Raw genomic sequence first — 27,070 nt, forward strand, 5'->3', positions numbered from 1 at the left:
TTCTCAGAAAACCAAATATTTGAAGGTAATTGAATATATGCAAGTTATGAATATATATATTTATTTGATGGGATGCAAATATTTGATGAAGAACCAAAAACTACAACAGTTAGTTGAATTAGTTCTAAATATATGATCATAAGCACATGGTTTGGAGGGCTCTTAGATATGAATAATTATAGCCTATGCCTAGAATTAATTACATGAGGGATCACCTCAACATTAGAGTAGAACCATTTTGCAGCTTCAAAATAATTAACAAATCAAGTTACAACTATAATTATCCTAGGTTTGGCACACACATAAACTAACACTTATCCGCACACACGCACGCACGCACGCACGCACGCACGCAGCGACGCACGCGCACGCACGCACGCACGCACGCACGCACGCACGCACGCACGCACGCACGCACGCACGCACGCACGCACGCACGCACGCACGCACGCACGCACGCACGCACGCACGCACGCACACACACACACACACACACACACACACACACACACACACACACCACACACCACCACACCACACACACACCACTATTATGTAAGAACTGAACCAGGTGGACCCTCCCTCCACCTGACACACAGACCCTGGCATTGCACAGTCGGAGCCAGGAGCTGTAAGCCCGAGGCTGGGCCATCAGCATGTTACCCTCCCTGTGCATCTGCCCTGCTAGTCCTCTACAGGAGCCTGTAAGCACGAGGCTGGGCCATCAGCATGTTACCCTCCCTGTGCATCTGCCCTGCTAGTCCTCTACAGGAGCTGTAAGTCCGAGGCTGGGCCATCAGCATGTTACCCTCCCTGTGCATCTGTCCTGCTAGTCCTCTACAGGAGCTGTAAGCACGAGGCTGGGCCATCAGCATGTTACCCTCCCTGTGCATCTGCCCTGCTAGTCCTCTGCAGGAGCTGGCTGCTGCTGACAGGAGGAAGTAATCTAGTGGGCTTGATTGTGATACAATGTGTGATACTGTAAAATGTATTTAAAAAAACAAACAAGTTGACTGGATCTGTTTTAGTTGATTTTATGTCAAGAGGAGAGTGAGGAATTCATATTTCCTCAATGCTACAGCTAAAACATACAGATGTTTTCATTTTATAGCTAAAACATACAGATGTTTTCATTCTATAGCTAAAACATACAGATGTTTTCATTCTATAGTTAAAACATACAGATGGTTTTGAAGTGTAGTTGCATATGCCTAAATTTGGATGATTTTCTGTGTAGGCATGAGTGTCTCTCAGGTGTCTAAAAATCTGTTGGAAATGTGGTATACAGTAGCATGGGTTGGGGCTGTGCTGCTCACCTCATCTCCAAGCTGGTCGGCGCGTTGCTGCATATCCGACAGCTCATTGCGCATGTCCAAGTCTTCAGCCATGGCTACTGGCTGTGCGTGGTGGAGCTGGTCTCCAACGGGGAAGAGTAGGTTCTAATGGGAGGCCGGGGATAGGCTAGAGGAGGAAGGGAGATACAAAACAACACCCATTAGCATGCTAAGCTAAATAATATCCTTTAGCACAATAAGCTTAGCAACAGTCTTTAGCACTGTAAGCTAAACAATAGTCTTTAGCCCGCTAAGCTAACCGACATAACGTAGCATGCTAAGCTAAGCAACTACCTTTAGCATGCTAAGCTAAGCCAAGCCAAACAAGTATGTTCTCAAAGCTAAGGCTACGTTTCAACGTCCATACTAGAATACCACAGAATACATGTTAAAAACACTTGAGTGTACAAAACATAAGGAACACCTTCCTAATATTGAGTTGCACCTCCTTTTGCTCCTTTTGAACAGCCTCAATTCATTTGGGCATGGACTCTACAAGGTGTCGAAAGCGTTCCATGTTGTCTCCAATGCTCCCCACAGTTGTCTCAAGTTGGCTGGATGTCCTTTGGTGGTGGACCATTCTTGATAATACACACGGGAAACTGTTGAGCGTGAAAAAAAACTGCTGCGTTGCAGTTCTTGACACACTCAACCCAGTGCACCTGGCACCTACTACCACACCCCGTTCAAAGGCACTTACATATTTTGTCTTGCCCATTCACCCTATGAATGGCACGCATACACAGTCCATGTCTCAACTGTCTCAAGGCTTAAAAAGTCTTCTTTAACCTGTCTCTTCCCCTTCATCTACGCTGATTGAAGTGGATTTAATAAGGGATCATAGCTTTCACCTGGATTCACCTGGGCAGTCTGTCATGGAAAAACCTCATGTTTTGTTCATTCAGTTTTGTGCTTCAGTGCACTGCCAGTGTGGATATATCAGTCTTTTTGGGAAGGGTGCTACATCATGGATTTTTATGAGATGTGTTTTTGCCCAATGTCACAGTAATTTACTGTGAATCTACCCAGTTTTTTCCTCCCCAAAACAAATATTTTTGTTTGATCTCATACGCAGTATTTTCTTGGATCTCAAGTGAATGAACGGCAGTCTCTTTCCAGCTGCAGTTAGAACCCAGTATAATAGAGGATGAGTGACTACGACAGCGTTTGTTCCACTCAATGAAAGGGAAGCGGAGCCATTGATGTTTGTAGAAGCATGGCAGTCTTAGAGAGTCGTGTCGATGGAATAGTGTGGATTAGCTAGCTAGCACACCAGACGTAAACGTTCTGCTGCAAGCCTGTGCCGTGTTCTCGTGTAGACAAGCGTCATGAGAGTTTCAATCATACACCAGACAGTGGTTTGATCCTTCCTCAGCAGCGCCGACCCACATTCACTAAGGGAATGATGACATTAATTGATTAACTTGCTGTAGCTCAGTTGGTAGAGCATGACTCCTGCAACACCAGAATAGTGGGTTTGATTCCCAGGACCACCCATAGATTAAACATGTATGCATACATGACTGTTTGTCACTTTGGATAAAAGTCTGCAAAATGGCATATACTATCATAATAATACGAAAGAAGGGCAATCATAATGGTATGCATGCAGCATACCACCCTGCATCCCACTGCTGGCTTGCCTCTGTGGGATGCAGGGTGGTCCCTGGATGAGAGACCAGATGCTGCTGGAAGTGGTGTTGGAGGGCCAGATGGGGGCACTCTTCCCTCTGGTCTAATGAGATCCCAGGGCATTGAAGGGGACATTGTCCTGTGACGCGTGCCAAAATCTTTTTAAACCTCAAATACACTACAATTTTAAAACGTCCTGCATTGCAGGAAAGCTCTCCTACTACAGGGTGATCAAATTAAGATCCTACATCTGTTGCTGATGTGTGGTGAGCGTTCTGGCACAAAATGGTCGGCGTGCATCACCCAGGTGGGTGCCACACATTGGCGGTGGATGACGTGAGTTTCCCCCTACTTTGTAAAGCGCTATATACTGTAAATCCAATAAATTATGCCACAACATATATGTACTTAATATGAGACAGTTTGCTCCAGCAGGAAAATAATCCTGCAGCAACAGGACATTTTTCATAAGCGAAAATCAAGTCTGAAATTTCAAGGTGAAATTCAGAAAATTCAGAAACCTATTTAAAGGTCTAATGAAGCAATTTTGATCTCAATATAAAATAATTTATGGGTAGCAATTAAATACCTTACTGTGATTGTTGGTCAAAAATAATAAAAATTAAAAAAAATTGTTGCAAAAAGCTATTTCTCAAGCAAAAATGTTACTAGGACTGTCTGGGAGTGGTCTGAGTGTGGAGGGGAAAACTGAAAACTAGCTGGTATTGGCAGAGAGGCTTGGAACTCTCTTGGTCTATTAGCTAATTCACCCCCTGGTGATGTCACCAGGCAGTCTGACTAAAACAGGCTAAAATTTCCAGCAGTCTTTTTTTTAAACAGCTCTTACACTAAAAGGGCATTAGTATAATTTTTACAATTTCACAGTATTATTCCAACCTCATAGGGTGGAAATATATATATAAAACTCAGGTTTTTGACATCACTGTCACACACAACTTTTACATTTCATGAATTGTAGAAAAGTTATCCTGCAACTGTGTGATCAAATTAAGATCCTACGTCTGTACCCTTCACAGGTTCCGTTGATTACTATTATATATCATCTCTACAAGGGTAACCTAACAACATTAAAATATTCAATGTTAAAGTTATGTGTATTACTGTGCAATATTGTGTGCCAGAAAGTGTATCATTGATTGTGACTAAGGAGTGAGAAGGACATCTACAGATGTAGGTTCTTAATTTGAGACAGTTTGCTACAGGAGGAAAATAATTCTACAGCAACAGGAAATGTGAATTATTATGTGGATTATAATTAATTGACATTTTGTAGGAGTTGATACATTTTCCATTAAGGAAAATCAAGTCTTTCATTTTGAAGTGGAAATGACAATCTTTCAACAAGGCACAACTGTTAATTTGTCCTAGCCACCGTGCTTCTACACCTGCATTGCTTGCTGTTTGGGGTTTTAGGCTGGGTTTCTGTACAGCACTTCGAGATATTAGCTGATGTACGAAGGGCTATATAAAATAAACTTGATTGATTGATTGAATTGAAATGCATTCCAGGTGACTACCTCATGAAGCTGTTTGAGAGAATGCCAAGAGTGTGCAAAGCTGTCATCAAGGCAAAGGGTGGCTACTTTGAAGAATCTGTTTAACAATTTGTTTAACACTTTTTTGGTTACTACATAATTCCATATGTGTTATTTCATAGTTTTGATGTCTTCACTATTATTTTACAAAGTAGAAAATAGTCAAAGTAAAGAAAAACCCTTGAATGAATAGGTGTGTCCAAACTTTTGACAGGTACTGTATATTAAACTTTGCTGGGGGTGGGGGCCACAAAAAATCTCAACTCATCATGAGGGGCGCAGTTGCTTGCGGGTCTGTGTACCCACATGTGCATTCCCCCCCACCACATTGTGAGCAAAACATGTTAGCAGCCCCCCTCTTGAATGCAGGCCGCCGGTTGCCCATCCCTGGTCTTGCGGATGCACAATAGTAGTTTCATTTTGCTGTGATGTTCTCACATTGATTTTTTAGCTCTCAACAGGAAAAAATACAAAATCATTTCATAGAATTTTAACAAGACTAATTTCTCTTGGTCACAGATGGATGAAATCACTTTGTGCTTTAAGTTGAAGTTGTAATGAGTCTGCACACATTTGAATGGTGTCTCTGTGCTGCTCAGTGGACGTTGAGAATAAAAGTCTCTGTCGTCAGTTATATGAAATAATGCCAATATTGTACTGTCAGTAAGTATGGTCATATTTATTTTACAGTTATAAGAAAGGTGAAATCTTATAGTAATATGTTTATAATTGGATTGTTACTATATTCAGAAAGCATTTCAGTCCTTTCAAGCCCTAATGCCTCACTGTTGTTGAATAGGGAAAAAATCAAATATGATTTTTCATATTTTCATATTTCAATCATATTTGCACTATGTACTTGAGTTTGTGTCCTCAAAAGTGAGAACACCTAAGCAATTTATTTAAAAAATGACCGGAAAGGTGAGTTCTAGACCTTTCTAAGACTATGCAACATTACCAGTTATTGTTTATGGCCATCTCATGGAAAGGAATTACATTTGGGTATGTCTATTTAGGCGGAAATCTAAACTTTGTCCTATCATAAATAGATGGAACTCTCATCTAAGCAGGAATCAACTCGGAAATTTTCGATAACACAAGTTAAGCATGTTTCTACAAAATCAAAATTTGTACTACAAAATCAACACAATCAATGTGTGAGGGTGAATGGTCCACATACACCTCCGCTGACAGATAAACAGGTTGGTTTATGTTACTCTCAGATCCAGCGGAGAGAGAATGTGTTTCTGTCATGTTAACCAGATCAGACACATTTATTGAGTGGCCTAGCTAATTTACTGTGATTTACTCTCTTCTGCTGCACTCTGACAGCTGCCAGACATCTGCCTCATCCTCTACCTCCCTCCCCTTTCCAAATTCATCCACTATCTTCTCTTCAAACCCATACTATACCGCCTCATTACCTTCCTCCCCTCTCCAAACCTCCTCCTCCACCTCCCTCCCCTCTCCAAACCCATCTACTACCTCCCTCTTTCTCTCCAAATCCAAATTAAATCAAATCAAATCAAATTGTATTAGTCACATGCGCCGAATACAACAGGTGTGGACCTTACAGTGAAATGCTTACTTACAAGCCCCTAACCACCAATGCAGTTTAAAAAATATGAATAAGAATAAGAAATTAAAGGAACAAGTAATTAAAGAGCAGCAGTAAAATAACAATAGCGAGACCATATACAGGTGGTACCGGTACAGAGTCAATGTGTGGGGGCACCGGTTAGTCGAGGTAATTGAGGTAATATGTACATGTAGGTAGAGTTATTAAAGTGACTATGCATAGATAATAATAGAGAGTAGCAGCAGCGTAAAAGAGAGGGTGGGGGGGAATGCAAATAGTCTGGGTAGCCATTTGATTAGATGTTCAGGAGTCTTATGGCTTGGGGGTAGAAGCGGTTTAGAAGCCTCTTGGGCCTAGACTTAGCACTCCGGTACCGCTTGCCGTGTGGTAGCAGAGAGAACAGTCTATGACTAGGGAGGCTGAAGTATTTGACAATTTTTAGGGCCTTCCTCTGACACCAGTGATGTACAGGGCCGTATGCACTACCCTCTGTAGTGCCTTGCGGTTGGAGGCCAAGCAGTTGCCATACCAGGCAGTGATGCAACCAGTCAGGATGTTCTCGATGGTGCAACTGTAGAACCTTTTGAGGATCTGAGGACCCATGCCAAGTATTTTCCACAAACACACATGCACACACGCAGACGCACACACACACACATACACGCACACGCACGCGCACACACACACACACACACACACACACACACACACACACACACACACACACAATCTTAAGTGAGCTTTGCTGACTATCATAATTTAATCGTTTTCTTTATGGCAACAGAAAACATGTTGTTAAACATTTTATATGACAGCTATTACATTTCCCAAGGTAATTAACACTTTGTACGCCTCTAGCTGAGTAGAGACTTTTGAGGAATTATTATGATTTTCAAAAGCAGTTCATCAGTTAATGCCTCCACATTTCTAAACTTAATTGCCAAAGATACTGCTAATGGCGCCAGATGGGATGGCTGCTGTTTTATGGGCTCTTAACCAACTGTGCTATTTGTTTTCTTTTCGCATTGTTTGTAACTTATTTTGTACACAGTGTTGCTGCTACCGTCTCTTATGACCGAGAAGAGCTTCTGGACATCAGAACAGAGATTACTCACCTTGAACAGGACAAATAATTTTTCTTTAATAAGCCGGACGAGAGGGATTTACTCCAGACACCCGACAAGGCCCTCATCCTAGTCATTTGCAGGAGGAAAAGACGGAGATATCACGGAAGGAGATCGGGGTGCCTTGTAAGGATCCGGCGACGAGTGGCTAATCTGCCTTTGCCATCGGTACTATTGGCCAACGTACAATCTCTGGATAATAAAGTGGACAAACTACAAGCACGTATATCTTACCAACGGGACATTAAAAACTGTAATATCTTATCTTTCACTGAGTCGTGGTTGAACGACGACATGAATAACATACAGCTGGTGGGTTACACACTGTATCGGCAAGATAGAACAGCAGCCTCTGGTAAGACAAGGGGTGGCGGACAATGTATATTTGTAAACAACAGCTGGTGCACAATATCTAAGGAAGTCTCAAGGTTTTGCTCACCTGAGGTAGAGTATCTCATGATAAGCTGTAGACCACACTATCTACCAAGAGAGTTTTCATCTATATTCTTCCTAGCCGTCTATTTACCACCACAAACCAATGCTGGCACTAAGGCCACACTGAATGAGCTGTATACGGCCAGAAGCAAACAGGACAACGCTCATCCAGAGGTGGCACTCCTCGTGGCCGGGGACTTTAATGCAGGGAAACTCAAATCCATTTTACCTAATTTCTACCAGCATGTTAAATGTGCAACCAGAGGGAAGAAAAACTCTAGACCACCTTTACTCCACACACAGAGACGCGTACAAAGCTCTACCTCGCGCTACCTCTACCTGGCAAATCTGACCATAATTCTATCCTCCTGATTCCTGCCTAGAAGCAAAAACTGAAGCAGGAAGAACCAGTGACTTGGTCAATAAAAAACTGAGCAGATGAAGCAGATTCTAAGCTACAGGACTGTTTTGCTAGCACAGACTGGAATACAGTATGTTTCGGGATTCTTCCGATGGCATTGAGAAGTTCACCAAATCAGTCACTGGCTTCATCAATAAGTGCATTGATGACGTCGTCCCCACAGTGACTGTACGTACATACCCCAACCAGAAGCCATGGATTACAGGCAACATACGCACTGAGCTAAAGGGTAGAGCTGCAGCTTTCAAGGAGTGGGACTCTAACCCGGAAGCTTATAAGAAATCCCGCTACGCCCTCCGATGAACCATCAAACAGGCAAAGCGTCAATACAGGCCTAAGATCGAATCATACTACACTGGCTCCGACACTCGATGGATGTGTCAGGGCTTGCAAACTATTACAGACTACAAAGGGAAGCACAGCAGCAAGCTTCCCAGTGACACAAGCCTACCAGACGAGCTAAATTACTTATATGCTCGCTTTGAGGCAAGTATCAAGTCAAATCAAATTGTATTGGTCATATACACATGATTAGCAGATGTTAATGCGAGTGTAGGGAAATGCTTGTGCTTCTAGTTCCGACAGTGCAGTAATATCTAACAAGTAATTTAACAATTCCCCAACAACTACCTAACACACACAAATCTAAAAGAAGTGAATGAGAATATGTACATATAAATATATGGATGAGCGGTGGCCGAGTGGCATAGGCAAGGTGCAATAGATGGTATAAAATACAGTATATACATATGATATGAGTAATGTAAGATATGTAAACATTATTAAAGTGCCATTATTTAAAGTGCCATTGTTTAAAGTGACTAGTGATCCATTTATTCAAGTGGCCAGTGATTGGGTCTCAATGTAGGCAGCAGCCTCTGAGTTAGTGATTGCTGTTTAGCAGTCTGAAGGCCTTGAGATAGAAGCTGTTCTTCAGTCTCTCGGTCCCAGCTTCATGCACCTGTACTGACCTTGCCTTCTGGATGGTAGAGGTGTGAACAGGCAGTTGCTTGGGTGGTTGTTGTCCTTGATGATCTCTTTGGCCTTCCTGTGACATCGGGTGCTATAGGTGAAATGGAGGGCAGGTAGTTTGCCCCCGGTGATGCACTGTGCAGACCGCACAACACTCTGGAGAGCCTTGTGGTTGAGGGCGGTGTAGTTGCCGTACCAGGCTGTGATACAGCCTGACAGGATGCTCCCGACTGTGCATCTGTAAAAGTTAGTCAGGGTTTTGGGTGACAAGCCACATTTCTTCAGTCTCCTGAGGTTGAAGAGGCGCTGTTTCCTTCCTTCACCACCTGGGGGCGGCCCGTCAGAAAGTCCAGGACCCAATTGCACAGGAAGGGGTTGAGACCCTGGGCCTCCAACTTGATGATGAGCTTGGAGGGTACTATGGTGTTGAATGCTGAGCTGTAGTTAATGAACAGCATTCTTACATAGGTATTCCACTTGTCCAGATGGGATAAGGCAGTGTGCAGTGTGATGGCGATTGCATCGTCTGTGGACCTGTTCGGGCGGTATGCAAACTGAAGTGGGTCTAGGGTGGCCAGTAAGGTGGAGGTGATATTATCCTTGAGGTGATATTATCCTTGAATCTCTCAAAGCACTTCATGATGACAGAAGTGAGTGCTACGGGGCGGTAGTCATTTAGTTCAGTTATCTTTACCTTCTTGGGTACAGGAACAATGGTGGCCATCTTGAAGCATGTGGGGACAGCAGACTGGGATAGGGAGCGATTGAATATGTCCGTAAACATATTCAATGGTCTGAGAATGCTCTGAGGATGCGGCTTTGGATGCCGTCTGGGCCAGCAGCCTTGTGAGGGTTAACACGTTTAAATGTTTTACTCATGTCGGCCACAGAGAAGGGGGGAGGCAGTCCTTGTTAGCAGGTCATGACGGTGGCACTGTATTATCTTCAAAGCGGGCAAAGAAGGTGTTTAGTTTGTCTGGAAGCGTGACGTCGGTGTCCGTGACGTGGCTGGTTTTCTTTTGTAGTCCGTGATTTCCTGTAGACCCTGCCACATACGTCTCATGTCTGAGCTGTTGAATTGCGACTCCACTTTGTCCCTGTACTGGCATTTCGCTTGTTTGATTACCTTGCGGAGGGAATAACTACACTGTTTATATTCATCCATATTCCCAGACCTCTTTCCATGGTTAAATGCGGTGGTTCACGCTTTCAGTTTTGCGCGAATGCCGCCATCCATCCACAGTTTCTGGTTAGGGTAGGTTTTAATAGTCACATTGGGTACAACATCTCCAATGCACTTCCTTATAAACTCACTCACTGAGTCAGCGTATAGATCGATGTTGTTCTCTGAGGCTGACTGGAACATATCCCAGTCAGTGTGATCAAAACAATCTTGAAGCGTGGATTCCGATTGGTCAGACCAGCTTTGAATGGTTCTAGTCACTGTTACATCCAGTTTGAGTTTCTGCCTATAAGACAGAAGGAGCAAGATGGCTTCGTGGTCGTATTTGCCGATGGGAGGGCGGGGGAGAATTTTGTATGCATCGCGGAAGCGAGGGAGTAGGGCGGGGGAGTAGCTAATAGTTAGAGTAACCCGCGCACAGTGCAATCAATATGCTGATAGAATTTAGGTAGCCTTGTTCTAAAATTTGCTTTGTTAAAATCCCCAGCTACAATAAAGGAAGCCTCAGGATATATGGTTTCCCGTTTACATAGAGTCCAGTGAAGTTCCTTGAGGGCCGTCTTGGTGTCTGCTTGATGGGGAATGTACACAGCTGTGACGATAACTGCTGAGAATTCCCTCGGTAGATAAAATGGCCGACATTTGATTGTAAAGAATTCTAGGTCGGGTGAGCAGAAGGACTTGAGTTCCTGTATGTTATGATTACACCATGAGTCATTAATCATGAAGCATACACCCCCACCCTTCTTCTTCCCAGAGAGGTGTTTATCTCTGTCGGCATGATGCATGGAGAAGCCCAGTGGCTGAACTGATTCCAACACCATATCCCAAGAGAGCCATGTTTCCGTGAAACAGAGAATGTTACTATCTCTGATGTCTCTCTGGAAGGCAACCCTTGCTCAAATTTCGTCTACCTTGTTGTCAAGAGACTGGACATTGGCGACTAGTATACTTGGGAGCGGTGGGCGATGTGCACGTTTACGGAGCCTGACCAGGAAGCCGCTCCGTCTGCCCCTTCTGCAACTCCGTTGTTTTGGGTCGGCTTCTGGTGGAGCGCACTTCCGGGTTGGAGCGAGTAGTCGCATTTCGCTTCGCTCCACAGGTAGTATTACATTTCATTTCATTTCATTACAGTACAACGGTTTGATTTGTTTGATCTTAGCTAGCTACATAGCCGTCTTTGTATCAAAGATAATTGTGTAGTTTAGAGTAATTATCGAGGTTAGCTAGCCAGCTATTTTCGTCCTTCTAACGTAGTCAACACTGCTAGCTAGCCAGCTATCCACCCCGAAATAGCAGCACTTGTAGAAACTATATACATTACAACGGAACAACGGAATGACTTGATTAGTGTAGTTTAGCTAGCTACATAGTTGTCTTTGCTGTCTTTGTATCTAAATAATGTGTAGTATTAGAGTAATTATCAGGTTAGCTAGCAGCTATTTTCGTCCGCCGCGCTGCCGTTCTCCTACCTAGTCAACACTGCTAGCTAGCCAACTTCTACCAATAGCAGCACTGTAAAAACTATTACATTACAAGGAACGACTTGATTAGTGTAGTGTTAGCTAGCTACATAGTTTCTTTGCTGTCTTTGTATCCAAGATAATTGTGTAGTTTAGAGTAATTACGAGGTTACCTAGCCAGTTATCGAGGGTTACCTACCAGCTACACTTTTCAAACAAAGTCAACAACCGACCACTGCTAGCTAGCCTACTTCACCAGCCGCAGTACTGTATAATTTTAGGCACAAGACGCTCTCTCAGAATGACCTTTCTATCCAATCAGTCAGGTTCAAGACTAGTCCATTCAACTGAGACTCTCTTCTCCTGTGTCACGGAGCGGCTCCCACCTAAACTAACCCTCGTCTCCTCTGCTCTCAGCTTCTAGACTATCGCTCCTTTGATACTGTGAACATCAGACCTCCTTCCACACCTCTCCGATTTGGGCATCTCCGCGCGGCCCACGGCTTGGATGCGTCCTAACCTGACAGGTCGCTCCTACAAGGTGGCGTGGCGAATCTGTCTCCGCACCACGTGCTCTCACACTGGTCCCCCAGGCTCTGTTCTAGGCCCTCTCATTTCTCTACACAAGCACTTCTCTCTCATATCCTCACGATGTCGTTCTCCTATCATTGCTATGGCAGACGAACACAATTAATCTTCTCCTTTCCCCCTTCTGATAACCAGGTGGCAATCGCATCTCTGCATGTCTGGCAGACATATCAGTGTGGATGACGATACACCTCAACTGAACTCGGCAAGACGGAGCTGCTCCTTTCCTCCCGGGGAAGGACTCCGCGTTCCATGATCTCGCATCACGGTTGACAACTCCATGTTCTCCTCCCAGAGTGCTAAGAACCTTTGCGTGATCCTGGACAAACACCTGTCGTTCTCAACTAACATCAAGCGGTGACCCTTCCTGTAGGTTCATGCTCTACAACATTCGCAGGATACGACCCTCCTCACACAGGAAGCCGCAGCTCCTAATCCCAGGCACTTGTCATCTCCCGTCTGGATTACTGCAACTCGCTGTTTGCTGGGCTCCCTGCCTGTGCCATTTAAACCCCTACAACTCATCCAGAACGCCGCAGCCCGTCTGGGTTCAACCTTCCCAAATTCTCTCACGTCACCCCGCTCCTCCGCTCTCTCCACTGGCTTCCAGTTGAAGCTCCGCATCCGCTAAGACCATGGTGCTTGCCTACGGACTGTGAGGGGAACGGCACCTCCGTACCTCAGGCTCTGATCAGGCCCTACACCCAAACAAGGGCACTGCGTTCATCCACCTCTGCCTGCTCGCCTCCCTACCTCTGAAAGTACAGTTCCCGCTCAGCCCAGTCAAAACTGTTCGCTGCTCTGGCCCCCAATGGGAACACAACTCCCTCACGACGCCAGGTCAGCGAGTCAATCACCACCTTCCGGAGACACCTGAAACCCCACCTCTTTAAGGATACCTAGGATAGATAAAGTAATCCTTCTAATCCCCCCCCCCCCCCCCCCCCCCCCCCCCCCCCCCCCCCCCCCCCCCCCTTAAAAGATAGATGCACTATTGTGAAGTGGTTGTTCCACTGGATATCATAAGGTGAATGCACCAATTTGTAAGTCGCTCTGGATAAGAGCGTCTGCTAAATGACTTAAATGTAAATGTAAATGTAAAATCCATTGTCCTGGGTGGTGGTCCAAACAGATGATCCACTTCGGGAAAGTCGTATTCTTGGTCGTAATGTTGGTAAGTTGACGTCGCTCTTATATCCAATAGTTCTTCCCGGCTGTTTGTAATAAGACTTAAGATTTCCTGGGGTAACAATGTAAGAAATAATACATAAAAAACGAAATACTGCATCGTTTCCTAAGGACTCAAAGCGAAGTGACCATCTCTGTCGGCCCCAGGTTTATTTTTTTATATATATATTTTTAAACATGCATGAGAGCATCAGCTGTTCCGGATGACTGTGTGATCACGCTCTCCATAGCCGATGTGAGTAAGACCTTTAAATAGGTCAACATTCACAAGGCCGCAGGGCCAGACAGATTACCAGGATGTATACTCCGTGCATGCGCTGACCAAGTGTCTTTAATGACATTTTCAACCTCTCCCTGTCTGAGTCTGTAATACCAACATGTTTCAAGCAGACCACTACAGTTCCTGTGCCCAAGAACACTAAGGTGGTAACCTGCCTAAATAACTACTGACCCGTAGCACTCACGTCTGTAGCAATGAAGTGCTTTGAAAGGCTGTTCATGGCTCACATCAACACCATTATCCCAGAAACTTTAGACCCACTCAATTTGCATACCGCCCCAACAGATCTACAGAGGATGCAATCTCTATTGCACTCCACACTGCCCTTTCACAACTGGTCAAATGGAACACCTATGTGAGAATGCTATTCATTTGACTACTGCTCAATGTTCAACACTATAGTGCCCTCAAAGCTCATCACTAAGCTAAGGACCCTGGGACTAAACACCTCCCTCTGCAACTGGATCCTGGACTTCCTGACGGGCCGCCCCAGGTGGTAAGGGTAGGTAACAACACATCCGCCACGCTGATCCTCAACACCGGGGGAGCCTCAGGGGTCTGTGCTCAGTCCCCTCCTGTACTCCCTGTTCCCTCATGACTGCATGGCCAGGCACGACTCCAACATCATCATTAAGTTTAACGATGACACAACAGTCATCAGCCTGATCAGCCGTTATCAGCCTGATCACTGATAACGACGAGACAGCCTCTCCCTCAACATGATCAAGACAAATGAGATGATTGTGGACTACAGGAAAAGGAGGACCGAGCACGCCCCCATTCTCATCGATGGGACTGTAGTGGAGCAGGTTGAGAGTTTCAAGTTCCTTGGTGTCCACATCCCCAACAAACTAACACACCAAGACAGTCGTGAAAAGGGCACGACAAAACCTATTCCCACTCAGGAGAATGAAAATACTTGGCATGGGTCCTCAGATCCTCAAAAGGTTCTACAGCTGCACCATCAAGAGCATCCTGACTGGTTGCATCACTGCCTGGTATAGCAACTGCTCGGCCTCTGACCACAAGGCACTACAAAGGTTAGTGAGTACGGCCCAGTACCATCACTGGGGCCAAGCTTCCTGCCATCCAGGACCTCTATACCAGGCGGTGTCAGAGGAAGGCCCTAAAACTTGTCAAAGGCTCCAGCCTCCCTAGTCATAGACTGTTCTCTTTGCTACCACACGGCAAGCGCCAAGTCTAGGTCCAAGAGGCTTCTAAACAGCTTCTACCCCCAAGCCATAAGACTCCTGAACATCTAATTAATGCTACCCAGACTATTTGCATTGCCCCCCCCCCCCACCCTCTCTTTATGCTGCTTGCTACTCTCTGTTTATTATCTATGCATAGTCACTTTAATAACTCTACCTACATGTACATATTACCTCAAATACCTCGAATAACCGGTGCCCCGCCACATTGACTCTGTACCGGTACCCCACGTATATGTCTCGCTATTGTTATTTTACTGCTGCTCTTTAATTATTTGTAACTTTATTTCTTATTTTTCTAAAACCGCATTGTTGGTAAGGCTTGTAAGTACCCTTTCACTGTAAGGTCTACACCTGTTGTATTCGACGCATGTGACAAATAAAATTTGATTTGATTTCGATTTGATATAAAAGGCACCCTTCAAAGAATATACAGCTGCGAGCTACAGTCAGCGGGCTATAATCACTGCAGGTCCTTGAATGAAAAATATAGGATTGCCTTCATTCGCATTACCCACACGTTCCCTTTTGAGGTTTTAATTTTTCATGCCTTGTCCAATCACAGAGTGCTTATAGAACGCTCTTCACACCATCACCTCTACCCCCGTCGGCTGTCTTTCGCCGTGTGCCTGCAAATGATCTGGCCTGGAAAACCTAAAACGACTGTACCTGTATTCATCAAATAAAACCCCTGCATGCTGCTACCCAGTCACAAACACATCCAAATGACGAAGGGATGAGAATACCATGGAGGTGCTTCACATTCCTCAGGGATGCATTCCGTGCCATTCCCTGATCCCTGTTATTCATTCAGTAGGCAGCAGCTATGTGGCAGACTCAAGCACTCAGACCAGAAAAATGTTCAGTTTAAACTGGCATTTCCTAACCTTGCAGCCAAACTGGCTCATGGTTCTGTTCTGATAATTGTTCTGCTTCAACAGTTAAAGAGAGAATAGGCTCTTTGTCTCTGTGCGCGTGATGTGGTGTGTGTGTGTGTGTGTGTGTGTTGTGTGTGTGGCTCCCGTTGTGTGTGTGTGTGTGTGTGTGTGTGTGTGTGCGAGCGTGCGTGCGTGCGTGCGTGCGTGCGTACGTAAGCGTGTGTATGTTTGCTTGCTCACAATAACCGTTTGTCTGCCACGGCTGCCATTTTGTCTTATTCCTCCAATTAGTCTGTCTTTGCTCAATCTTTTACCACACACAGTATCCACCATAACAACACCCTTTACACATCAATATGCCCTCCTCACAACAATCTGTTTTAATTTCTGCTAAAAATAGAACGTCATCATGTTTTGGTCACTGAGAGAAAAGTACATGGTTAGCTAGTTGGCTACAGCAGGTTCTACCATTTCACAATAGCCTGTAATCATTAGTTATTATTTCTAAACAAAATACATTTTTGGGTGGATTCTTGTTGTTTGGTTTATGGTTTGAACAGTGGCTGAGATTATATTTGGTTATCAATGCAAAATATTCTACTTTGATGAATAGCCTATAGATCAGATCAAGGAACCAAGTGACAACACTGCCTCTATGGCTGCGGAAGGAATGATATTGGATGTCTACCTTTTCACGTAGTCAAAAAGTAAGTTGAATGTCAGGGCATGTTACATGGGGCCACCCCTTTTGTGATGAAAAACGTCATTGCAAAACTCAGAATCTTGCGTCTGCGTAGAGCTTGTAAGTAGGCTTTACAGTAGCTTCTAACGTACATCACCCCTCCTTGTCCCTCCCACCTGTTACAAGTGTACTAGGGTCTGCTGCTTAGGAACAGGAGAAAGATCAAGGATCAGCAGGGCATTACAGGCCCCTTCACTGGTGATCTCATCTGGGTTCAAATAGTATTTGTTTTCTTTCACTTTAGATGTACTTGATTGAGCCTGCGGTGCCTGAAGCAATACAACCAATGGAATAGTCCCAAAATGACAGGCTCCCATCAGACAGGCTCAATGAAATGCTTTAAGCATTTGAAAGAAAACAATGACCATTTGAACCCAGGTCTGCATCAGCGCTTACCCCATCAATACAGAGCATAGGGGAGCTGAGCAGAAGCCCTAGCTCCCCTCTGACAGTGGCAGACAGTCACCTCTGCGGTCTCCTTGCGTAGGGAGGCAACGGCTGGGCTGGCTCTCTCCCTTCCTCCTGGGGGAGCCCCAGGACGCATTTATTAACACAGAGGCCATTAAAGCAGACACGCTGGACCCAGAGGGCCTGGGAAATATGACAAGTGACAAGCCAAACACGACAAGGAGCGGCAACCGCAGGGGGTGGCAGTGGGCAGGAGGAGAGAGGGGAAGGGGCTGTGGGGAGAGAGGGAGAGAAGAGGGGACGGGGAGTATGGGAGTGGCAGGAGGAAACACACAACAGCTTGTTATGAGACGGGTCGGCAGCCTGTTTTGAATTAAAAGCATGACCTTATAGTTTTTATGGGACTGAGACAATAAAACCGGGTCGAGATGCAAAGGCACTCCGAAACCTGCTGCAGATGTTTTTTTCAATGTCGTGATATTTGATGGAATTCAATCGCAAGGGGCAAATTGAGGCACCCCATCCCTGAAAAGGAATGCCAGATACAATTACTGATGGTTTACTGATGTTGCGGTAATAGGCAATTAAAGCATTATGTCTTAACCAATATTGATGGGTTTCCTTATCGCTGTCGTCACCGCTTTGCTCTGGAACATGTTTGTACACTGTAATGCAGCCTATTCAGCTTCCTTCCCCACAATGTTCCATTTACACAAGTTGATGTTTCAATTCCATAGATGTTCCAATTCTGTGAACGCACTCATGGCTTATTTGACTGATTCATGGCATAATTGAATCTGTGTCCCAAATGGCACCCTATTCCCTACATACTTTACTACTTTTGACCAGAGGCTGATGGGCCCTCGTGCACTATATAGCGAATAGGTTGCCATTTTGGACAATTTTGGACAAAAAGTTCAATTTCTCCGTAGTCCAGGGACTGCAGCCTCAGTAGCCAAGCCACTTACCTTTACTTCACTAGGCAAGTCAGTTAAGAACAAATTCTTATTTTCAATGACAGCCTAGGAACAGTGGGTTAACTGCCTTGTTCAGGGGCAGAACGACAGATTTTTACCTTGTCAGCTCGGGGATTCAATCTTGCAACCTTTCGTTTACTAGTCCAACGCTCTAACCACTAGGCTACCTGCCGCCCCGAGCATTGAAGACAAAGACATTAAAAAGCAATTATTGGGCCCCCGGGCCAAGAAACACATTCTGACAAGACCCTCACTCACAATATCTAAGAATAATGGCTACGTCAGAAATGACGTAGCCTCTGTAGTCTCTGTAGTGCACTCATATAATTAAATATAGGATATTTTAAGAGTGCACTACTATTCACCATAGATCCTTCTTCTTCTTCTTCTGTCTAATCCCTCATGATTACATTTCAACTAGGTCAAATATGAACATGAATAGGTGTTATTACATGTAATAAGCATGTTATAAGGTACTATTACCCGTAGTATCCACCAGCAGCACACAAAACTGAGTTAGATGTGTATAATCCCCCAAGAAAAAGACTTCAACCCAGTGGTGCATGTGTACGACTTCAGACTGAGAGGAAATGAACTCATTATGCGCGTAAATCCAGTCAAGACAAATAAGCATTGAACTGATTTGCCAAGCAGGAAATGTAAGCTTGTTACTTACAATTGACACTAACTGACATTCTCTATATTCCCATGAAGCTTTAGCTCAGTGAACCAACGTCTGTATCATTATCATATCACTGCCTCGGCTACACGATGAACACACATACACCAATTAGATCAAAACAACATCTCTCGGGCAAATCAAATGTGCTATATTGTACAGTACGAGCGTATACTTCTATGTCTGTGTGTGTGTGTGTTTGCGCATGCGAGAGAGAGAGAGCAATATCCAATATTGTAATTGGTGGCATACAAAGGGCCATTACTCATTTGCAGTGAATTCATATGTTAGGAACAGTATACACAAGCCCGAATAAAGTAAATTGCTTTGCACAATCCTTGGCTTGCAACAGCTCATGGGAGCAGGAGCCTATATCCTGTTTCTGTAGCTTGAGGCAGCTCGATGTACAGGCCATCCCCTGAACAGGACACTAATCTCCGTAACACATCAGGTCCCATTTTTTAGTCTTTGGTATGACTCGGCTGGGGATCAAACTCCCAACCTTCCAATCTCAGGGCCACTGAGTTGGTTGCACAACAGAATATGCCTCACGTAATATACCCAGAAACCCTCAGTGTCTGCACTAACCCATCGTAAATGACCCTGCCACAGATCGACAAAGGTAGAGCAAAAACATCACCACAGAACCTCGTCACGCTCCATTGGATACTGCAATCGTGTCGAATGCAGCCCAGAGTCAACAGAACACTTATGTCTAGCCGGTCTATTGTCAGGCACCTGAGCTCACTGCAGTACATGTAACGGTGAACGGATCAAGCACGTTCATGTTGACTAGAGCAGATGATTAGGTGAACGTGGTTCATTTGAGAAGGGATTAGATGGTAATTAGATGGCCGGTGCTTCAGTCCAGACCAGGGAGATTTCAGCCAGTCCTACAGTACGCCTCGTAACTCAACACAGACGAATCCTTCCATCATACAACTGACTTGGAAGATGATATCGGCGTGGTAACAGCACGCAGCGCGACACTTATTACTGTTGCAGTCTCCGGCATACCTTCTTACTGGCAGGCCTGTTTAAACCACGTGTCTGGTCATCACTGACCACTGTATTGCTGCAAAACAGAGATAGACCTTTAAGTCTATAATAGGAAACATTCTTTACAACAACGCTTTTATTATAGAGGTGCTACATAACAAATATTATTTACGACAAAGCTTTTATGATAGAGGTGCTCTATGATTTGGAGACGGTCCAACATCGAGCAGATAGATAGTACTTCCAAAAAAACAAATCTACAGTAGATAAGATGGGGAGAAGTCTGTCCATAATAAAGCGCTGCTCTGCCCTTCTTAAAACAACACTATCAACAAGGCAGGTCCTTGTTTTGTCGCACCTAGTCTACTGTTCAGTAGTGTGGTCAGGTGCCACAAAGAGGGACTTGGGAAAATTGCAGTTGGCTTAGAACAGGGCAGCATGGCTGGCCCTTAAAAGTACACGGATAGCTAACATTAATGACATGCAGGTCAATCTCTTCTGGCTCAAAGTGGATGAAAGATTGACTTCATCATCACTTGTTTTTGTAAGAGTTGCTGACAAGCTGAATGTACCGAGCTTGTGCATACCCCCACAAGACATGCCACAAGAGGTCTCTTCCCAGTCCCCAAGTCCAGAACTGACTATGGGTGGCACACTGTACTACATAGAGCCATGACTACATGGAAGTCTATTCCACATCAGGTAACTGATGCAAGCAGTAGAATCAGATTTAAAAAGCAGGTAAAATACACCTTATGGAACAACAGGGACTGTAAAGAGACACACACAAAGGTACAGACACATGCATAAGCACGCATTGTGATATTGTTGTATGGTGGTATTGAAAATGTTGTGTTGTGGATATGTGGTGACGTAGGGATTGTAATGGAATTTTTATGTTTGTGCTTTTCTTATAACTAATTTCTGTGTTCTATTCACGTGCTGTTCTATTAACCGATTTCTGTGTTCATGCCAGTGACTGATTTAACGAATCCTCACTTATCCGTATCTGCAATTTGGCAGTACGCCCAGACCTTGTTTTGAGAACGAACAAAATATATCTCAGCTTCAAGGTCTCAGCTTAGAGAGGAGAATCCTCGTGAGATATTGGTCTGTCACATGTTATGAACCAGTATTGGTCGGTCACATGAATGAAACAAAACGGTAATGATTAATGAACTATGCTAAATCATGCAAATATAACTTGTCTGTGTATAGCCGTATATAAGACAACTTCAGGGACTGCCCAGTAAGAGCTCCTGACTGACATGTGTACTATGGTGCATTGAGTTGGTTGGTACCTCTACCGCGCGCTGACAAATAAACAATGATTAATTTAAGATTGACTTAGTGTCCCTGTGTAAGAATTTCCATGCCAGGATGTTATATGATGTACTGTTTTATCTTTAGCTCGTTCAGTACAAACATAGTTGACTGTTTTATCTTTTGTTTTATATGTAATGTGGGTACTTTGGTGCATTTGTACCCCAGGTAGAGTGGGGTACAATGGGGATCCCTAATAAATACAAACATAAATCTATGTCCCTTTTCCAGGGCCATGAACTTAGAATAGCCTCCGATCCACTGGTCTCCGCTGGTCAGAACAGCACCAACACAGATCTCATTATGGAGATACCATCACACACAGTCCCTCTGACAAAAGCTCTGCTGTGCACCTGGAGGCCATGATGACTATTTTATTTGTCAGAGAGATGAAACTGAAGCGTGATAAAGTTATTCTTATATCCAATTAAAAAGCAGAGTACAATTCACGATTATTCAGGCTTTTTCTTTCATGCTTTCCAGCTTCCTCCAGGCTCTCAAATGCATGTCATATTCTGCATGTTATGGTGCCGTGGGTCTTTCAATTGACAAGCATCATTAGTAATCAGTATCAGTGGGGCATGTTTTTGTGGGTATGTTTGGCAAAAAGCTTAAACGGACAATCTGCAGTTGCTACATCCATTTTTGTACTGGATATTACTGATCTGTACTCATTGATTCTTGAAGAATATAACTTTTAAATGCCTCATGAGCTTAGTTCAACTGTCGTGCCCCACCAGAACCCCAAATACGAGCTTGTTTTATTCCCCAATATGTAAACAAAGTAAATATAGACAAACGGTTAAAACTATCATTCTGATTTGATGGATGGTTAGTCATTGCATCTATAGCTCTGTCTATGAATTTGAGAGTGGTTACATTTCTCCAGCCCAACCCTCAGCTTTTTACGTAAACAGGGGCGGGGCCAGGTTTGGTTATTGTTTCAACTGCTGATTGTAGCTTTAATTAATTCATCCAAGGCTGTAATCATATAGATTGTGATATAAGTAAAATGTTCTGAAATCGAATTTACTGCCAAGTCACTTCTTGGCCAAATGTCAATTTCAGTAGGCCTAGAGTTGTTTAGGGTGAAATTAAATCCTGTCTGCTCATCCTACTTATATCTGGAGGTTATATACTCAGAAAAAAACAGGGATAGCTACAAGCACAAACACGCACCCAATGCACAGTTCAACGAATCTTTAAAAACCATTGATCTCCGAGGCATTGGTTTGATTCTAGAAATGTCAGCTCAGTAGACCAGACACAGACAGAGTGCAGCTATATAGATTAACAATAGGCTGTGCAGGGAAACAATCAACCACTGGGGATGGTATATGAGTCCGTTTTCACTCGGGGAACAACCCCTATAGCGCCGCCTACGCAAAGCGATGGAAGCTGCATGATGCAATATGGTATAGTGTAGCAGCCGTGCCAACCAAGAGCGTGTCCTTTTCTTTGTCAGTTTAACACGGGGCCCTCTCAACAACCCTTTCGATGATGTATTTCTAGCATAACTAAAGGCCTGCTACTAGCTTCTCCATTTTGATGCTCTCTGTCTCTCTATCGGTTTCTCTCTGATGTTATAGCAAGAGACTGAAAACGCTCGAGCAGTGACAGGGGAGATGCGACAGTGGTCCAGCACGGAAATCTAAAAGCATTATCAGACATTTATGAGACAGTATTACCAGGTCCGACGTGTGAAGATGATCACCTGACCTACATAATTAATTTGCCCAAAAATGTCTGGTCAACAAGCATCAACTTTCCTTTGAACCATGATGAAGAAAAGCCAGTGAGCAATAACTGCATTTTTGCCAATTCCACCACATGCTTCGTGCTGTCGACGATCTAAGGATCTCATGCTCATCTGTGGTCTGTTGTAGGGGACGTGCATTGATAGACCAGCATAGATGTATGAATGGGTGCTATAGGATGTCATAGTGAAACCTATAGGATGTCATAGTGCAGGTTTCACCACCGTCCTCCCATGCTCTTCTTGCCTCCAGCCTCCGCCCATCTAGACACAAACGGTAATTATGCCTCACCACCTAAATATGCAGCCTGGTCTCATAGACTAGACGTATCATAGTAAATGTAAATCCATGACACTCAAATTAGTATGATATGTTACATTTGATATGGTTACATAAGACAGATGGTTACTTAAGGCAAAAAATGAAAGTAAGGTTGGTCGGGGTGGATGGGTTGGCGTATAATGCAAATTTCGTATAGCAACTTTTCAACTACTTACTACTTTTTAGCTACTTTGCAACTACTTAGCATGTTAGCTAACCCTTCCCCAAGCCCTAACCTTAACCATTTTATCTAACTCTGCCCCTAGCCCTAACCTTAACCCTTTGAGATAACCCTTCTCCAACCCTAACCTTAACCCTTTAACCCTAAACTTAACCCTAACCCCTAACCCAAACCTTAGCCTAGCTAACATTAGCCAGCTAGCTAATGTTAGCCACCTAGATAAGATTCGTAACATATCATACGTTTTGCAAATTCGTAAGTTATAGCACATTTGCAAAATTCGTAACATATTGTACATTTTACTAATTAATAGTGGTGGAAAAAGTACCTAATTGTCATACTTGAGTAAAAGTAAAGATTCCATAATAGAAAATTACTCAAGTAAAAGTGAAAGTCCCCCAGTAAAATACTACTTGAGTAAAAGTCTAAAAGTATTTGGTTTTAAATATACTTAAGTATCAAAAGTAAAAGTAAAGATAATTTCAAATTGCTTACATTAAGCAAACCAGAACTTTTTGTTTGTGTTATTTACAGATAGCCAGGGGCACACTCCCAACACGCAGACATAATTTACAAAAAAAGCATTTGTGTTTAGTAAGTCCACCAAATCAGAGGCAGTAGGGATGACCAGGGATGTTCTCTTGATAAGTGCCTGAATTTGACAATTTTCCTGTCCTGCTAAGCATTCAAAATGTAATGAGTACTTTTGGGTTTCAGGGAAATGTATGGAGAAAAAAAGTACATTATTTTCATTAGGAATATAGTGAAGTTAAAGTTAAAGTAGTCAAACATATAAATAGTAAAGTAAAGTACAGATAACCCAAAAAACAACATATGTAGTACTTTAAAGTATTTACACTTAAGTACTTTACACCACTGCAAATTAGTAACATATAATACGAATTGTAATTCATAACATATCATACGAAATGGAGTGTCTCGGATTTATATACAGAATAATATGAAACGCTCTGAGACCAGTCGGCAGCATGGCATGGTAGGGATGTGGCCATTTTTACACAACAAACTATGGACAGACGTGCACAATAGTGGCACATTCATGAAGTTTGACAGTCTCCACCTTCCATCAAGACACTATGCATGGCGCACTTTACTACAGCCTAATGACAATCCCTAAATCAATCAAGGACCCCGTCTTTCACCCCCTAGGATGTATTTCTCCCCAACTCTGTTAACTTTCTAGTGTGTGTTCGTCTGTTTATTTTCCTAGAGAGAGAGAGAGAGAGAGACAGAGAGAGTTTACTGTTAATTTGATTTATTTCACTGTTGTTTATTTTCTAGTTCACTTGCTTTGGCAAAGTTAACATATATTTCCCATGCCAATAAAGCCGTTAAATTGAAATTGAGAGAGAGAACAGCGAAGATGTCGTTGTCCAAGGTTCTGAAACACAGAACGCCCACACCTTACACATTAGCACACACAACATCCTTCATTTTCAACAATTGACTACGCGTGTAGATTTTACACGCACAGCACATGTAATTTTAAAGGCGTGCCGTGTTTGCCTCTTTCTAATAACTGTACACACAGCCTAGAACGGATAAATAGGCAATATTAAACACAAAGGCAACGAAAAAAAGTTTGTTAATCAAGTGCTGTTATCATACCGGGTTTGACAATAAAAACCCATCCTCCGATGTACTGTCGAAGACGGCTTCACAATTCAAAACCTAATGCTTCATTCTGTAGTAAAAGTGTTTTGTGGGGATGAAAACTAAAATAAATCCTTTGCGATATAACAGAATAGAGAATTGTATACTTTTCTCCTACCTGTGCCCGTGGTCGGTGGCTTGCAGTCAGCACAAGGAGGAAATGTCCGCAAATTTCAACAACTAACAGATATCACCCCAGTTCTGCATGGACTGGATTGTCACAAAGGCAGTGCGCGCGTGGTTGATACCTCCTCAGTTCTTCTTCAATGAAAAGCAGCATCTCTGCAATCGTAAAAGATGGAGGATGCTTTTGACGTCAGCAGCTTTGAATCGATATCTGTCAAAAAAGATCAGCACTTCTGCAGGGTTGGTAATGGGAAGCTGCATGTGCACCGGTAACGGCTCAATAGAAATTGCCATGTATTTTTAGGCAACCAAAAGCATGTGAATGTGTTTACAGTGTCGAATCATGGTGTCACATCTCAGCCGTGGAGTCTAGACATTTTCTCCATCAAAACCAGTATTGTTTAGTATTACTTTTGTGGCTTTATCGTGAGAAGTAGATAACATAATAGATGTACACATGCTTGACAGGATGATGTTCTTGAGCATCCACTAAACGTGTGATTTAGTCCTATTGAAGCAAACTGCAGTCACACAATAACAGCACCATCTTTTGAATGCTCTGAAATAGAATAGACTAGTGAATACAGCCAGCTTTACATTAAAGGATAGTCGTTAGGGACCATTCGAAAATTACTGGAAGGTGGGGGAGTCCAACTGGAGATTTCATTTATTTTTAAAGGCATAGCTCACCCAATGTTATAAAAATATATTCACATGACCCTCCCCTTCATTGAATTAACTCAAAAATAATTGATTATGACCACAGTAACAGTGACAAAGTATAAATGCATTTAATGCAATTCTAGTAATTTACATGACTAAAGACATTAGCAGAATGTCTTTTTTTATACCAGTTTTTATGAGCTCATAGTCAGCAGGCCAGAACATAATATAAATGCAGCCCAATTCATTCACCTTTACTATTTCAAACAACATTTTTGAACTCATCCGTTTAATAAATAATCAATTAAATTACACATTTAAAAAAAATTTTTTAGACAAAATTACCAATGTCTCTGAGTGCTGTAGTCTTAGTCTATTTCTCTGTGCATTGACTGGTGAAAAACAGTTCGCCTACCCTAAAGAAAATATAGCTTTCCAGAAGTCCCTAAAGAAAGGCAGATTTAGAAAATAGGAGTTTCAGGGAAAAATGGACAGATAGATTATCATTAATCGTACCACATTTCTCAAAATGTCTCTGATGCCAAGCCAGTGTGTCTTGTTTGCAACGAAACTGTTGCTGTTTGTAAAAAATGTCATCTGAGACGTCATATGATTCTAAGAAATGTAAGCTACTTTTACAAGTTACATTTCCCCACCCCAGACAGAGGCCCAACACAGAAACATTTACATTTTAACTGCTGGCTACTCTTCCATGGCTTAACCCATCAAGAGAAGGTCAAAAGTCCTTCCCTGAAAGCTGCCTGGGTTTAAACATCTCTTTTACAGAAAGTGAATAGCTCAATTGATAGCGACATTCTAGGCCTATTAGATTACTTCCCAAGCAAAGTAAAACATTTTACTTTTTGCAACTCGTTTCTAGCATAAAGCATCGCAGAGGAAAGCGTCGTTATAGATGGCTTTAAATAATCAGAATCTGTTTTAGGTTCTTCAAAATCTTAAGCTAACAAGGAGTATGCTTTTTGCCATAAAAAAACATACTTTTGGTGATACTTTTGGAGGAATTGGCCGACAAATCTATGGATAGCTTATCATTTAAACTGCTGGAGCTTATTTCTTCCTGTTTAAGAAATAAGAGGCCTACCTCTTAGGCTCCAGCAGAAATCTCTCTTGTTGTTAGTTAATTTGAGTTAAAATGAAGTCTGTTGAAATGAATGACTTGAATTAGCCTTATTTCAGCACCATGTGCTGTCCACCTTTCGATTGATTGTGCCGTGGGTGCCGCTTCACGTTTCAACTCCACAAAGTAATGGAAGTTACTGTAATCTTGCTAATTGTCAAGTCAATAAATGATGACCTCACAATCATCATGGGTAACAAAACATGTTGTTTTGTGGCCTTTGGAGGCAAATATCAAA

General features: G+C 43.2%; 1 protein-coding gene across 1 annotated transcript in view; it reads right to left on the reverse strand.

The window, feature by feature from the left end:
* snap25a (synaptosome associated protein 25a) overlaps positions 1–25,154 on the reverse strand; it is a 39,850-nt gene extending 14,696 nt beyond the window's left edge. Inside the window, exons 1-2 of the mRNA XM_070435818.1 lie at positions 25,024–25,154; positions 1,317–1,461 (exon numbers count right to left, since the gene is read on the reverse strand). Coding sequence (XP_070291919.1) covers positions 1,317–1,388 — 72 coding nt within the window. The 5' untranslated portion in view covers positions 1,389–1,461; positions 25,024–25,154. The remainder of the gene's footprint in view (positions 1–1,316; positions 1,462–25,023) is intronic.
* Positions 25,155–27,070: the final 1,916 nt, after the last annotated feature.

Source organism: Salvelinus sp. IW2-2015, linkage group LG28 (assembly GCF_002910315.2).
Source record: "Salvelinus sp. IW2-2015 linkage group LG28, ASM291031v2, whole genome shotgun sequence".
Taxonomy (NCBI): Eukaryota; Metazoa; Chordata; class Actinopteri; order Salmoniformes; family Salmonidae; genus Salvelinus; species Salvelinus sp. IW2-2015.